The following is a 16,611-nucleotide window of genomic DNA, read 5'->3' as shown; positions in this document are numbered from 1 at the left end:
ACCTGTGGGGGTGTGTGACACCTCTGGGGTGTGTGACATCTGTGTGACACCTGTGTGACACCTGGTGCAGACACAGTGGTGATACAGGTGAGGAGACAGGTGATATTGTCACCTGTGTGACACCGTTGTCACCTCTGTGACACCTGATGGAGACAGGTGAGGGGACAGGGGACGCCGTCACCTCTGGGGGGGTGTATCTGCGTGTCCCCAGGTGTGTCCCCAGGTGTCCCCATGTGTCACCTGTGTCCCTGTCCCCAGGCTGGCCCCGGTGTGTGTCTGTGTGTCCCAGGTGTCCCCAGGTGTCCCCAGGTGTGTCCCCAGGTGTGTCACCTGTGTCCCTGTCCCCAGGCTGGCCCCGGTGTGTGTCTGTGTGTCCCAGGTGTCCCCAGGTGTCCCCAGGTGTGTCCCCAGGTGTGTCCCCAGGTGTGTCACCTGTGTCCCTGTCCCCAGGCTGGCCCCGGTGTGTCTGTGTGTCCCAGGTGTCCCCAGGTGTGTCCCCATGTGTCACCTGTGTCCTGTCCCCAGGCTGGCCCCGGTGTCCCCAGGTGTGTCCCCAGGTGTCCCCAGGTGTGTCCCATGTGTCACCTGTGTCCTGTCCCCAGGCTGGCCCCGGTGTGTGTGTGTGTCCCCAGGTGTGTCCCAGGTGTCCCCAGGTGTGTCAGGTGTGTCACCTGTGTCCTGTCCCCAGGCTGGCCCCGGTGTGTGTGTGTCCCAGGTGTGTCCCATGTGTCACCTGTGTCCTGTCCCCAGGCTGGCCCCGGTGGCCCCCGGCCTGCCCTGGGCGCTGCCCCCGGGGACTCCGCTGGACCCCGACCTGAGCTACTCCCTGCCCAAGGCCACGGCCTTCTACCTGCGGGGCAGCGCCGCGTGAGTGACCACTGACCCCTGAGTGACCCCTGAGTGACCCCTGAGTGACCCCTGAGTGACCCCTGAGTGACCACTGACACCTCAGTGACCACTGACTGACCACTGACCCATCCTGACCCACCCCGACCTGAGCTACTCCCTGCCCAAGGCCACGGCCTTCTACCTGCGGGGCAGTGCCGCGTGAGTGACCACTGACCCCTGAGTGACCCCTGAGTGACCACTGACCCCTCAGTGACCCCTGAGTGACCACTGACACCTCAGTGACCACTGACTGACCACTGACCCCTCAGTGACCCCTCAGCGACCACTGACTGACCCCTGATCCCTGAGTGACCCCTGACCCAGCCCTGACCCCTGAATGACCCTGAGTGACCACTGACCCTCCCCTGACTGACCCCTCTCTGACCCCTGACCCCAAACCTGCCCCTGCCCACGCCCTCCCCCCACTGCCCTCAGTGTCCCCAGTGTCCCCAATGTCCCCTCAGTGTCCCAAATGTCCCCACTGTCCACATTGTCCTCAATGTCCCCAATGTCCCCAACGTCCCCATTGTCCCCAATGTCCTCAATGTCCCCACTGCCCTCAGCCTGCTCCAGTGTCCCCAATGTCCCTGATGTCTCCCATGTCCTCAATGTCCCCGATGTCCCCCATGTCCCCAGTGTCCCTCTCCAACATCCCCGGTGTCCCAAATCCTCCAATGTCCCCAGTGTCCCCACTGTCCAATGTTCTCACTGTCCCCTCTGTCCCTGCTGTCCCTCCTGTCCCCAATGTCCCCATTATCCCTAATCCCCACCACTGTCCCCAATCCTCCCAGTCCCCCGTGTCCCCCTGTCCCCCACTATCCCACTGTCCCTGTGCTGTCCCCAATGCTGTCCCCCGTGTCCCCAATGTCCCCTGTGTGTCCCCAGGAACCTGGAGGCCAAGCTGAAGGGGTTCCTGGCCCGGCCCAGCTCCTGGCCCAGCCTGGAGGCCATGACACGAGTGTTCCGCTGCTTCCACACCCCCGTCACAGGTGGGGACATTGGGGACACTGTGGGGACACTGGGGACACTGGGGACACTGGGGGGCCATGACACGAGTGTTCCGCTGCTTCCACACCCCCGTCACAGGTGGGGACACACAGGGGACATTGGGGACACTGGGGACACTGGAGACACTGGGGGGCCATGACACGAGTGTTCCGCTGCTTCCACACCCCCGTCACAGGTGGGGACACTGGGGACATTGGGGACACTGGGGACACTGTGGGGACACTGGGGGGGCCATGACACGAGTGTTCCGCTGCTTCCACACCCCCGTCACAGGTGGGGACACACAGGGGACACTGGGGACACTGTGGGGACATTGGGGACACTGGGGACACTGGGGACACTGGGGGGGCCATGACACGAGTGTTCCGCTGCTTCCACACCCCCGTCACAGGTGGGGACACTGGGGACATTGGGGACACTGGGGACACTGTGGGGACACTGGGGACACTGGGGACACTGGGGGGCCATGACACGAGTGTTCCGCTGCTTCCACACCCCTGTCACAGGTGGGGACACTGGGGACATTGGGGACACTGGGGACACTGATGGGAAACTGGGGACACTGTGGGGACACTGGGGACACCTTAGGGACACTGGGGACATTGTGAGGATTGGGGACATTGGGGTCACTGGGGGATTTGGGACATTGGGGATATTGGGGACACTGGGGATATTGGGGACATTGGGGGATTTGGGATGCATTGGGGACACTGGGGACGTGTCCTCAGTGTCCCCAATGTCCCCAAATGTGTCCCCATGTCCCCAGAGTTGGTGCTGCAGCACTGGCAGGAGGTGTCCCCATTGTCCCCACTGATGTCCCCATTGTCCCCACTGATGTCCCCAATGTCCCCATTGTCCCCACTGATGTCCCCAATGTCCCCAATGTCCCCACTGATGTCCCCAATGTCCCCGTTGGTGTCCCCAGAGTTTGTGCTGCAGCACTGGCAGGAGGACGCGTTTTTCGGGGAGCAGTTCCTGAGCGGGGTGAACCCCGTCCTGCTGCGCCGCTGCCCCCGCCTGCCCCCCAACTTCCCCGTCACCGCCCCCATGGTGGCCCCCACCCTGGGGCCCGGGACCACCCTCCAGAGGGAGATGGAGGTGAGGGACCCTAAACACCCCAAAATCCCCAAAATAACCCAAAATAACCCCAAAACCAGCCCCACCCTGGGGCCCGGGACCACCCTCGAGAGGGAGATGGAGGTGAGGGACCCTAAACACCCCAAAATCCCCAAAATAACCCAAAATAACCCCAAAACCAGCCCCACCCTGGGGCCCGGGACCACCCTCGAGAGGGAGATGGAGGTGAGGGACCCTAAACACCCCAAAAATCCCCAAAATAAACCCAAAACCAGCCCCACCCTGGGGCCCGGGACCACCCTCCAGAGGGAGATGGAGGTGAGGGATCCTGAACACCCCAAAATCCCCAAAATAACCCCAAAAATAACCCAAAACCAGCCCCAAAACCATCCGTAAATCCGGCCCAAAAGACCCCAAAAATAACCCAAAAATAATCCCCAAAACACCAAAAAATCCCCCCAAAATAACCCCAGAAACAGCAAAAATAACCCCCAAAAATAACCCCAAAATAACCCAAAAATAATCCCCAAAACACCGAAAATAACCCAGAAAATAACCCCAGAAACACCAAAAATAACCCCCCAAAATAACCCCAAAATAACCCCCAAAACACCGAAAATAACCCAAAAAATAACCCCCAAAATAACCCAAAAAATAACCCCAAAAACAGCCCCACCCTGGGGCCCGGGACCACCCTCGAGAGGGAGATGGAGGTGAGGGACCCTAAACACCCCAAAAATCCCCAAAATAAACCCAAAACCAGCCCCACCCTGGGGCCCGGGACCACCCTCCAGAGGGAGATGGAGGTGAGGGACCCTAAACACCCCAAAATCCCCAAAATAACCCCAAAACCAGCCCCACCCTGGGGCCCGGGACCACCCTCCAGAAGGAGATGGAGGTGAGGGATCCTAAAACCCAAGAATAACCCCAAACGCAAAAAAAAACCCACAAAAAACGCCAAAAAATAATCTCAAAAAACCCACAAACTCACAAACCCCCCAAAATCCCAAAAACAGCCCCAAAAACAACTCCCCAAAACAACCTCAAACACCCCACAAACCTCAGAAGCCTCAAGAACGACCCCAAACGCACCAAAAAGAACCCCAAAACCAGCCCAAAACCCCAATAACCCTCCAAACCCCCCAAACCCCACAAAACCAACCCCAAACCAACCTCAATCACCCCAAACACCCCCAAAACAACCTCAAACACTCCAAAACCAAACCTCAAACACCTCACAAACCCCAAAAACCCCAAGAACCACCACAAACCCACCAAAAAGAACCCCAAAACCAACCCCTAAACCCCCAAACCCAAGACCAACCCCAAATCCGGGAGGGGAACTGGGAAATGAGGGGGGGTAACCCCAGGATTTGGGGGGTTCCAGGTTTTTTTGGGATTCCAGGATTTGGGGTGTCCCAGGATTTGGGGTGTCCCAGGATTTGGGGATTCCAGGATTTGGGGTGTCCCAGGATTTGGGGTGTCCCAGGATTTGGGGATTCCAGGATTTGGGGTGTCCCAGGATTTGGGGTGTCCCAGGTTTTTGGGGATTCCAGGCTTTGGGGTGTCCCAGGATTTGGGGTGTCCCAGGATTGGGGGGATTCCAGGATTTGGGGATTCCAGGATTTGGGGTGTCCCAGGTTTTTGGGTATTCCAGGATTTGGAGTGTCCCAGGATTTGGGGGGATTCCAGGATTTGGGGTGTCCCAGGATTTGGGGTTTCCAGGATTTGGGGGGATCTCAGGCACCTACAATGGGGTGGGGACCCCCATGTTTGGGGGGGTTCTTTTGGAGATGGGAACCTCGGGATTTGGGGGTTTCCAGGTGTTTGGGGTTGGTTTTGGGGCGCTGGGATTTGGGGTTGTTTTGGGGTTATTTTTGGGGGGTTTTGACCCCAGGATTTTGGGGGTTTTCACCTCCCATTTTTGGGGTTCTCTGGATTTTTGGGCTCAGGCAGGCACGGTGTACCTGGCGGATTACGGGGTGCTCCGGGGACTGGTTTGGGGTTAATTTTGGGCTGTTTTGGGGTTAATTTTGGGGTTAATTTTGGGGTTCAGGCAGGCAATGTGTACCTGGCGGATTACGGGGTGCTCCGGGGACTGTTTTGGGGTGTTTTGGGGTTAATTTTGGGGATTTTGGGGCCCAGGCAGGCACGGTGTACCTGGCGGATTACGGGGTGCTCCGGGGGCTGTTTTGGGGTTAATTTTGGGGTTAATTTTGGGGATTTTGGGGCCCAGGCAGGCACAGTGTACCTGGCGGATTACGGGGTGCTCCGGGGGCTGTTTTGGGGTTAATTTTGGGGTTAATTTTGGGGTTAATTTTGGGGATTTTGGGGTTCAGGCAGGCACGGTGTACCTGGCGGATTACGGGGTGCTCCGGGGACTGTTTTGGGGTTAATTTTGGGGTTAATTTTGGGGATTTTGGGGTTCAGGCAGGCAATGTTTACCTGGCGGATTACGGGGTGCTCCGGGGGCTGTTTTGGGGTTAATTTTGGGGTGTTTTGGGGTTAATTTTGGGATTTTTGGGGCCCAGGCAGGTAATGTTTACCTGGCGGATTACGGGGTGCTCCGGGGGCTGTTTTGGGGTTAATTTTGGGCTGTTTTGGGGTTAATTTTGGGGTTCAGGCAGGCAATGTGTACCTGGCGGATTACGGGGTGCTCCGGGGACTCCCCACCGCGCTCATCGACGGCCGCCCCACGTTCCTGGCCGCCCCCCTGTGCCTCCTGCACCAGCGCCCCGACGGCGAGATGCTGCCCCTGGCCATCCAGGTGAGACCCCAAAACACCCCAAAAACACACCTGGGAGGACCCCAAAATCATCCTGGGGGACCCCGAAATGGGGGGACACAAATACCCCCCAGGGGGACCCCAAAAACTGGGGGAGAATCTGAAACTTGGGGGGCAAAATCTGAAATTTGGGGGAGGAAATCTGGAATTTGGGGGTGAAAATCTGAAATTTGGGGGTGAAATCTGGAATTTGGGGGGGAAATCTGGAATTTGGGGGTGAAAATCTGGAATTTGGGGGGAAAATCTGGAATTTGGGGGGAAAATCTGAAATTTGGGGAAGAAATCTGGAATTTGGGGGTGAAAATCTGGAATTTGGGGGGCTGGAATGGGGTTTGGGGTTTTTATCCCATCCAGGTGAGACCCCAAACCACCCCAAAATACACCTGGGGGACCCCAAAATCATCCCAGGGGGACCCCGAAAATGGGGGGTTGGTCTGGAGGGGAAATCTGAAAATTGGGGGGCAAAATCTGGAATTTGGGAGTGAAAATCTGGAATTTGGGGAGGAAAATCTGAAATTTGGGGGGGGGGGGGCAGCTGAGAATGGGGATGGGGGGTTTGGGAACCCATTTTGGGGTTCCCCTTGGCCATTTTGGGGTTTTCTCTGCCCTTTTGGAGGTTCCTTATGAACCTTTTGGGTTTCGGGGTGTCCCCATGGATATTTTGGGGTCCTCCTGAGGGTTTGGGGTGTCCCTATGAACCTTTGGGGTGTCCCTATGGATATTTTGGGGTCCCCTCTGCCCTTTTGGAGGTTCCTTATGAACCTTTTGGGTTTCGGGGTGTCCCCATGGATATTTTGGGGTGTCGCTCTGCCCTTTTGGGTTTCCTCTTGACCATTTTGGCTTTCCCCATGAATATTTTGAGATCCTCTCTGCCCTTTTGGGTTTCTTTATGAACCTTTTGGGTTTTGGGGTGTCCCCATGGACCGTTTTTGGGGTTCCCTCTGCCTTTTTCGGTTTCCTTATGAACCTTTTGAGTTTCAGGGTGTCCCAATGGACCTTTTGGGTTTCCTTATGAACGTTTTGAATTTCTTTGTGTCCCTTGACCATTTTTGGGGCTCCCTCTGCCCTTTTGGGTTTCCTTATGAACCTTTTGGGGTTTTGGGGTGTCCCCATGGATATTTCGGGTCTCCCCATGGATATTTCAGTGTCCCCATGGATATTTTGGGGTCTCCTCTGCCCTTTTGGATTTCCTTTTGAACCTTTTGGGTCTTGAGCTGCCCCTTGACCATTTTTGGGGTCTCCTCTGCTGTTTTCGGTTTCCTTATGACCTTTTTGGATTTCAGGGTGTCCCCATGGACCTTTCGGGTTTCCTTATGAACCTTTTTGGGCTTTGGGGTGTCCCTATGAATGTTTTGGGGTTTCATTTTGAACCTTTTAGGTTTTGGGGTCTCTCTATGGACATTTTGGGGTTCCTTCTACCCTTTGGGGGTTCCTTATGAACCTTTTGGGTTTTGGGGTGTCCCCACCGACCTTTTGGGTTTTCTCTTGACCATTCTGGGGTTCCCTATGAACCTTTTGGGTTTTGTGCTGCCCCTTGACCATTTTTAGGGTCCCCTCTGTCCCTTTGGGGTTTCCTTATGAACCTTTTGGATTTCGGGGTGTCTCCATGGATATTTTGGGGTTCCCTCTGCCCTTTTGGGTTCCTTATGAACCTTTTGACTTGTGGAGTGTCCCCATGGATATTTTGGGGTGTCCCCGTGACCATTTTGGGTTTTCTCTTGACCATTCTGGGGTTCCTTATGAACCTTTTGGGTTTTGTGCTGCCCCTTGTCCATTTTTGGGGTCCCCTCTGCCCTTTTGGGTTTCCTTTTGAACCTTTTGGGTTTTGGGGTGTCCTTGTGAATATTTTGGGGTCTCCTCTCCCCTTTTGGGTTTCCTTATGAACTTTTTGGATTTTGAGCTGCCCCTTGACCATTTTTGGGGCTCCCTCTGCCCTTTTGAGTTTCCTTTTGAACCTTCTGGGTTTTGGGGTGTCCCCATGACCATTTTGGGTTTTTCCTTGACCATTCTGGGGTTCCCCTTGACCATTTTGGGTTTCCTTTTGAACCGTTTGGGTTTTGGGGTGTCCCTATGAATATTTGGGGTGTCCCCATGGATATTTGGGGTGCTCATGTTGATTTTGGGGTCCCCCCAGCTGTCTCAGGAGCCGGGCCCCGAGTCCCCGATTTTCCTGCCCGGGGACCCGCCGTGGGTGTGGGCCCTGGCCAAGGCCTGGGTGCGCAGCGCCGAGTGCCCGGGGGGCTTTGGGGTGTCCCTGGGGGCTTTGGGGTGTCCCTATGGCCCTTTTGGGGTCCCCCATGGCCCTTTTGGGGTGTCCCCATGGCCCTTTTGGGGTTCCCCATGACCATTCTGGGGTTCTCTATGAAACTTTTGGTTTTCCTTATGAACCTTTTGGATTTCAGGGTGTCCCCATGGATATTTTGAGTTTCCTTATGAACCTTTTGGGTTTTGGGGTGTCCCCGTGACCATTTTGGGTTTTCTCTTGACCATTCTGGGTTTCCTTTTGAACCTTTTTGTGTTTTGGGATGTCCCTATGAATATTTGGGGTGTCCCCATGGATATTTCAGTGTCCCCATGGATATTTTGGGGTCCCCCATGGATATTTTGTCCCCCCAGCTGTCTCAGGAGCCGGGCCCCGAGTCCCCGATTTTCCTGCCCGGGGACCCTCCGTGGGTGTGGGCCCTGGCCAAGGCCTGGGTGCGCAGCGCCGAGTTCCAGGTGCACGAGGGGCTCACCCACCTGCTCCGGGCTCACCTGCTGGGGGAGGTCTTTGCCCTGGCCACGCTCAGGCAGCTGGCCCCGCAGCACCCGCTCTTCAAGGTACACAAAAACACCCTAAAAAACCCAAAAATTCCTGTCCTAAAAACCCCCAGCCTAAAAATCCCCGCCCTGAAAAACCCAACCCCAAAAAACCCAAAAATTCCTGTCCTGAAAAATCCCTGCCCTGAAAAACCCAACCCCAAAAAACCCAAAAATTCCTGTCCTGAAAAATCCCCGCCCTGAAAAACCCAACCCCAAAAAACCCAAAAATTCCTGTCCTGAAAAATCCCCGCCCTGAAAAACCCAACCCCAAAAAACCCCAACTCTGAAAAATCCTGTCCTGAAAAACCCCCATCCCAAAGACCCCCCACCCTAAAAAAACCCACCCTGAAAAACCCAACCCCAAAAACCCACCCCAAAAAATCCACCCCCTCCCCATTTAACACCCTCTCCCCATTCCCCAGAGCCCCCTCCCCATGTAAAGCCCCCTCCCCATATTAATGATCCCCCCCAGTTGCTGGTGCCCCACACGCGGTTCATGGAGCCCCCTCCCCATGTAAAGCCCCCTCCCCATTTCCCGGTGCCCCCTCCCCATGTAAAGCCCCCTCCCCATTTAACCCCCCAGCTGCTGGTGCCCCACACGCGGTTCACGGTTCAGATCGGGGCCCTCGCCCGGCGCTTCCTCCTCAACCCCGGAGGGGTCTTCGACAGGGTCTGTAATGGGGGTCTGGGGGCTTCGGGGGGTCTGGGGGGTCTGAGGGAGTCTGGGGGCTGTGACAGGGTCTCTAATGGGGGGTCTGGGGGCTTTGGGGGGTCTGAGAGGGTCTGGAGGCTTCAACAGGGTCGGTACTGGGGGTCTGGGGGCTTCGGGGGGTCGGTCCTGGGGGGGCAGCGGGGGGTCTGGGGGTGTCTGAGGGTCCCAGGGGTGTCTGGGGGGTCTGGAGGGTCCTGGGGGGGTCCCGGGGGTGTCCTGAGGGGTTCCTGGGGGGTCGCAGGGGGTCCCGGGGGTGATGGGGAGGGGTCTTCACCCAGGGCTGGGGGTTGGCGGGGTTTGGGTCCCTGGGCCGGCGGGGGCTGCTGGCACTGGTGGTGTGGGGTTTGGACAGGATTTGGGTGGGAATTTCGGGATTTGAGTGGGAATTACCGGGATTTGGGTAGATTTATTGGGCTCAGGATGTGATGGGGTGTCCCCTGATGTCCCCTGATGTCCCCTGATGTCCCCCATGTCCCCTGTCCCCAGGCAGTGTCCCTGGGCCGGCGGGGGCTGCTGGCGCTGGTGGCCCGGGGGCTGCGGGCGCTGCTGTGGCACGATTTGGGTGGATTTGGGCAGGATTTGGGTGTGATGGGATGTCCCCTGCTGTCCCCTGATGTCCCCTGATGTCCCCCATGTCCCCAGGCGGTGTCCCTGGGGCGCCGGGGGCTGCTGGCGCTGCTGGGGCAGGGTTTGGGTGGGAATTACCGGGATTTGGGTGTGATGGGATGTCATTGCCATGTCCCCTGATGTCCCCTGATGTCCCCCATGTCCCCAGGCGGTGTCCCTGGGCCGCCGGGGGCTGCTGGCGCTGGTGGCCCGGGGGCTGCGGGCGCTGCGCTGGCGGTCGCTGGTGCTGCCCCGGGACCTGCGGCACCGCGGGGTGACGGCCACCAAACGCCACCACTTCGGCCAGGACGCCACCAAGGTGTGGAGGGCCATCCGCAGGTGGGGACAGAGCCGGGGTCCCGGTGTCCCCTGTGTCCCCCATGTCCCCGGTGATGTCCCCAGTGTCCCCAGTGTGCCCAGTGTCCCCAGTGATGTCCTCAATGTCCCCGATGTCCTCAATGACCCAAATCCCCCCATTGTCCCCAATCCTCCCATTGTCCCCAATCCCCCCACTGTCTCCAGTGCTCCCAATGTCCCCAGTGTCTCCATTGTCCCCAATGTCCCCAGTGATGTCCCCAGTGTCCCAATGTCCTCAATGACCCCAATCCCCATAACGTCCCCACTGATGTCCCCAATGTCCCCAGTGCCCCCAACGTCCCCCGTGTCCCCAGTGATGTCCCCAGTGTCCCCAGGTTCATGGCAGGGGTGGGTGGTGGCCCTGTACTGCCTTGGTGACCCCAATGTCCCTGATCCCCGCGATGTCCCCAATGTCCCCAATGCCCCCAATGTCCCCATGTCCCTACTGTCCCCATTGTCCCCTCACTGTCCCCTCACTGTCCCCAGGTTTGTCCAGGGTGTCCTGTTCCTGTACTACCCCTGTGACCCCAGTGTCCCTAATGTCCCCAGTGTCCCTAATGTCCCCAGTGTCCCCAATATCCCCAATGTCCCCCCTGTCCCCAATGTCCCCTCATTGTCCCCCCTGTCCCCAGGTTTGTCCGGGGGGTCCTGGCCCTGTACTACCCCTGTGACTCCTCTGTCCGGGCTGACCCCGAGCTCCAGGCCTGGGTCGGGGAGATCTTCCACAGGGGATTCCTGGGACGGCGCCGCTCAGGTGGGCACTGACACCTGGGACACCCAAAATACACCTGGGGACACCTGGGGACACCTGGGACACCCAAAATACACCTGGGGACAGCTGGGGACACCTGGGACACCCAAAATACACCTGGGACACCCAAAATACACCTGGGGACAGCTGGGGACACCTAGGACAGCTGGGACACCTGAGGGGACACCTGGGGACACCTGGGACACACCTGGGGACACACCTGGGGACACTTTGGGGACACATCTGGGACACACCTGGGGACACACCTGGGACACATCTGGGGACACCTGGGGGACACACCTGGGACACACCTGGGGACACACCTGGGACACATCTGGGGACACCTGGGGGACACACCTGGGACACACCTGGGGACACTTTGGGGACACATCTGGGACACACCTGGGGACACACCTGGGGGGACAGGGGACAGGGGACACACCTGGGACACCCAAAATACACCTGGGGACACCTGGGGACAGCTGGGACACACCTGGGGACACACCTGGGGACACACCTGAGACACATCTGGGGACACCTGGGGGACACACCTGGGACACACCTGGGGACACCTGGGACACACCTGGGACACACCTGGGACACACCTGGGGATGCCTGGGACACACCTGGGGACACACCTGGGGGGGACAAGTGACACCTCAGGTGGGGCTCCCTCACCCCTGGGTGACCCTTGTGACCCCAGTGACCCCTGGGTGACCCTTGTTGACTGGATGACCCCTGAGTGACCCCTGAGTGACCCCTGTGTGACCCCTGTCCCCAGGTGTCCCCTCCCAGCTGGACACGGTCCGTGGCCTGGTCACCTTTGTCACCACCATCATCTACACCTGCTCCGCCCACCACGCGGCCACCAACAGCGGCCAGGTCAGCCCTGACCCCTGACCTCTGACCCTACAGTGACCCCTGAGTGACCCCTGAGTGACCCCTGACCTGCCTGACCCCTGAGTGACCCTGACCTGCCTGACCACTGACCTTACAGTGACCCCTGACCTTACAGTGATCCCTGACCTCTGACCCTTCAGTGATCAATGAGCCCTGACCTATGACCCCTGAATGACCCCTGACAACTGACCTTACAGTGACCACTGACCCCTGAGCCCTGACCTGTGACCGTATAGTGACCCCTGACCTCTGACCTTACAGTGACCCCAACTGACCCCTGACCTCTGATCTTACAGTGACCCCTGACCTCTGACCTTAGAGTGACCCCTGACCCTTCAGTGACCCCTGACCCTGTGGTGACCCCTGACCCCGGGGCTGTTTTGGGGTTCTGGGGGGAGCTGGGGGAGGGGCCTGGGGGGGGCTCTGACACTTTGGGGGTCCCTGTGACATTTTGGGGTCCCCGACTCACATTTTGGGGTCCCCGTCTCACATTTTGGGGTCTCTGTGTGACATTTGGGGTCCCTCTCTGACATTTTGGCGTTTCTCTGTTCCATTTCTGGGTCTCTATGATATTTTTGGGGTCTCTCTCCCATTTTGGGGTTCCCAGTTTGAACTTTTGGCCTTCCCCCCAAACGCCCCGGCCGCCCCTTTGGGCTCAGTCTGTGATGTTTTGGGGTTTCTCTCTCTGTTTTGGGGTCAGTTTGAACTCTCAGCGTTCCCCCCGAACGCCCCGGCCGCCCCTTTGGGCTCAGTCTGTGATGTTTTGGGGTCTCTCTCTCTGTTTTGGGGTCTCAGTTTGAGCTCTCAGCGTTCCCCCCGAACGCCCCTTTGGGCTCAGTCTCTCACATTTGGGGTCTCTCTGATATTTTTTGGGATCAGTTTGAGCTCTCTGCGTTCCCCCCGAACGCCCCGGCCGCCATGCGCCGTCCCCCGCCGCGCTCCAAGGCCGCGCTGTCGGAGCAGGATTTCCTGGAGGCTCTGCCGGCCATGAACACCACGGCCACGGTGCTGGCCGTGCTCTGGGTGCTGAGGAACGAGCCCATGGACATGGTGAGACCCCTCCCCAAAATAACTGACCCCAAACGGGACCCCAGACCCACCCCAGACCTATCCCGGGACCCCAAACCAACCCCAAACCCACCCCAGCCCTGCCCTGGCCGTGCTCTGGGTGCTGAGGAACGAGCCCATGGACATGGTGAGACCCCTCCCCAAATTACTGACCCCAAACGGGACCCCAGACCCACCCCAGACCTATCCCGGGACCCCAAACCAACCCCAAACCCACCCCAGCCCTGCCCTGGCCGTGCTCTGGGTGCTGAGGAACGAGCCCATGGACATGGTGAGACCCCTCCCCAAATTACTGACCCCAAACGGGACCCCAGACCCACCCAGAGACCCCAAACCCACCCCAAACCCAACCCTGGGACCCCAAACCCAAACCCACCCCAGCCCTGCTCTGGCCGTGCTCTGGGTGCTCTGGAACGAGCCCATGGACATGGTGAGACCCCTCCCCAAAATAACTGACCCCAAACGGGACCCCAGACCCACCCAGAGACCCCAAACCCACCCCAGTCCCAACCCTGGGACCCCAGACCCAAACCAGCCCAAACTAATCCAGCCCAGCCCTGCCCTGGCCGTGCTCTGGGTGCTCCGGAATGAGCCCATGGACATGGTGAGACCCCTCCCCAAAATATCCCACCCCAACCGGGACCCCAGACCCACCCAGAGACCCCAAACCCACCTCAAACCCAACCCTGGGACCCCAAACCCCCTGAGCTCACTGTGTCCCCCATGTCCCAGTGCTCCCAGTATCCCCAGTTAATCCCAGTTAATGTCCCCAATGTCCCCAATGTCCCCTCAATGTCCCCAATGTCCCCAATCCCCCCACTGTCCCCAATGTCCCCAACACCCCCAATGTCCCCAATGTCCCCAATTCCCCCAATGTCCCCAATGTCCCCAATCCCCCCAATGTCCCCACTGTCCCCATTGTCCCCCAGCGTCCCCTGGGTCACTACCCGGACCGTCACTTCACGGAGGGCGCCCCCCGGCAGCTGATCCGGCGTTTCCGGCGCCGCCTTCGCCGAATTTCCCGTGAGATCCGGGCCCGGAACGAGGGGCTGGAGAGACCCTACCCCTACCTGGACCCCCAGAACATCGAGAACAGCGTGGCCATCTGAGAGACCCCGAAATACACCGAAATCACCCCAAAAAACAGCCTGAAATAACCCAAAAATCGCCCCAAAAATTGGAGCAAAAATATCCCAAAATTACCCCAAAATCACCAAAAGAACCACCACAAAAATATCCCAAAATCACCCCAAAAACCGGACCAAAAATACCCCAAAATCAGCCAAAAATATCCCCAAAAACCAGCCCAAAATCACCCAAAAAACCAGCCCAAAATAACCCCAAAATCACCCAAAAATATCCCCCAAAACCAGCTTAAAGTAACCCCAAAATCAGCCAAAAAAATGGAACAAAACCAGCCCCAAATTACCCCAAAGTCCCCTTACCTGGACCCCAAAAACATCAAGAACAATGTCGCCATGTGAGCCCAAAATATCCAAAAATCACCCAGAAAACCGCCCCAAAATCACCCAAAAAAACACCCCAAAATCACCCAAAAAACCAGCCCAAAATCACCCAAAATTACCCCAAAATACCCCAAAACCAGCCCAAAATACCCCCAAAAACCAGCCCAAAATACCCCAAAAAACAGCCCAAAATCACCCAAAAACCAGCCCCAAAATACCCCAAAATCACCCCAAAAATGGCCCAACATCGAAAACAGTGTCCAGTATTGTACTGGTCTGTACTGGGAGCCATTACTGGTATTTATTAAGAGCCATGACTGGTCTGTACTGGGAGCTGTTACTGGGGTATACTGGTTTGTACTGGGAGCTGTTACTGGGGTATACTGGGAGCCATTACTGGTATTTATTAAGTGCCATGACTGGTTTGTACTGGGAGCTGTTACTGGGGTATACTGGGAGCCATTACTGGTCTATACTGGGAGCTGTTACTGGGGTATACTGGTCTGTACTGGGAGCTGTTACTGGTCTATACTGGGAATGTTACTATATATTGGGAGCCATTACTGGCCTGTACTGGGGGCCATGACTGGCCTGTACTAGTCCATACTGGGAGCTGTTACTGGGGTATACTGGTCTGTACTGGGAGCTGTAACTGGTCTGTACTGGGAGCTGTTACTGGTCCATACTGGGAATGTTACTATATATTGGAAGCCATTACTGGTCTGTACTGGGAGCTGTAACTGGTATTTATTAAGAGCTGTTACTGGTCTGTACTGGTCTATACTGGGAGCTGTAACTGGTCTATACTGGGAGCTGTAACTGGTCTGTACTGGGAGCTGTAACTCGTCCATACTGGTGTGTTACTGGTCCATACTGGTGTGTTACTGGTCCATACTGGTGTGTTACTGGTCTATACTGGAGTGTTACTGGTCCATACTGGTGTGTTACTGGTCTATACTGGTGTGTTACTGGTCTATACTGGAGTGTTACTGGTCTATACTGGTGTGTTACTGGTCCATACTGGTGTGTTACTGGTCTATACTGGGAGCCGTTACTGGTTTCAATAAAGGTGTCACTGGAGCGGTGTCTGTGTGTGGGGGAAGGGCACTGGCCATACTGGTCCATACTGGTTTATACTGGGCAGAGCTTGGACACGCCCAGTGAGGGAACTGGGATGAACTGGGAGGGAACTGGGATGAACTGGGAGGGAACTGGGATGAACTGGGGCAAGACCCAGCCCCACCCAGTGTCGCAACTGGGACATACTGGGGTGAACTGGTTTGGAACTGGGGCAGGGGTCACCCCAGTGGCCAAACTGGGATGGAACTGGGGTTAACTGGGGTGAACTGGGAGGGAAACTGGGATGTAAACTGGGATGTAAACTGGGGTTAACTGGGATGAACTGGGCCGGGGTCACCTCAGTGGCCAAACTGGGATTTAACTGGGGTGTAACTGGGATGAACTGGGGTGTAACTGGTGCGGGGGCGGCTGAGGCGGCAGGGCTGGGACTGGTCTGACTGGGATGGACTGGGATGGACTGGGATGGACTGGGAGGGAACTGGGGCAGGGGTCAGCACCAGTGGCCAAACTGGGATGGAACTGGGATGGAACTGGAGTTAACTGGGATTTAAATGGGGTTAACTGGGACGAACTGGGAGGGAACTGGGGTTGAATGGGATTTAACTGGGATGGACTGGGAAGAAACTGGGATGAACTGGAGTGGACTGGGATGAACTGGGGTTAACTGGGATTTAACTGGGATGGACTGGGATGAACTGGGAGGGAACTGGGGTGTAACTGGGATCACTGGGAACCACAAACTGGGCCGAACTGGGATCACTGGGACCCCCTCCCCCCCCCAAGCCCCGCCCCTCCTCCCCCCCAAAAAAACGACTCCAGGCCCCTCCCCCACGTGGGAAAAGCCACTTTATTCCCCTCCCCCCACAGCGGGTGGGGCGGGGCGGGAGGGGGCGTGGCCTGGCAAGCCACACCCCCACTGGAAGCGCTGCGATTGGTCAGGAATCATGAAAGGGGGCGGGACTTTGTGCTTTGATTGGCCCCGCCCCTATTTAGGGGGCGGGGTTATTGCTGTCACTCAAAAAGGCTCCGCCAGCAGGGGGCGGGGCCAAGGCGCGCAAAGGGGGCGGGGCCATGCGGGAGCAGCCAATGGGAGGCGGCGGAGGGGGCGGGG

General features: G+C 57.6%; 1 protein-coding gene across 1 annotated transcript; it reads left to right on the top strand.

Annotated features, from left to right (window-relative positions):
- Positions 1–146: 146 nt before the first annotated feature.
- Positions 147–14,315, top strand: LOC310921462 (polyunsaturated fatty acid lipoxygenase ALOX15B-like; the record flags this gene model as incomplete). The annotated part of the gene is made up of 13 exons (XM_083881592.1): positions 147–211; positions 751–867; positions 1,774–1,877; positions 2,822–2,994; positions 5,597–5,740; positions 7,893–7,973; positions 8,375–8,578; positions 9,144–9,230; positions 10,048–10,217; positions 10,868–10,989; positions 11,768–11,868; positions 12,766–12,936; positions 13,884–14,315. 13 exons carry the CDS (start codon positions 147–149, stop codon positions 14,061–14,063), a joined length of 1,719 nt encoding a protein of 572 aa, XP_083737718.1. The 3' UTR covers positions 14,064–14,315.
- Positions 14,316–16,611: the final 2,296 nt, after the last annotated feature.

The sequence above is a fragment of the Zosterops lateralis genome (genome assembly GCF_965231275.1).
Source record: "Zosterops lateralis genome assembly, chromosome: 34".
NCBI classification, from domain to species: Eukaryota; Metazoa; Chordata; class Aves; order Passeriformes; family Zosteropidae; genus Zosterops; species Zosterops lateralis.
The sequence above is the reverse complement of the archived record's forward strand: the minus strand, read 5'-3'. Positions and strand labels throughout refer to the sequence as shown.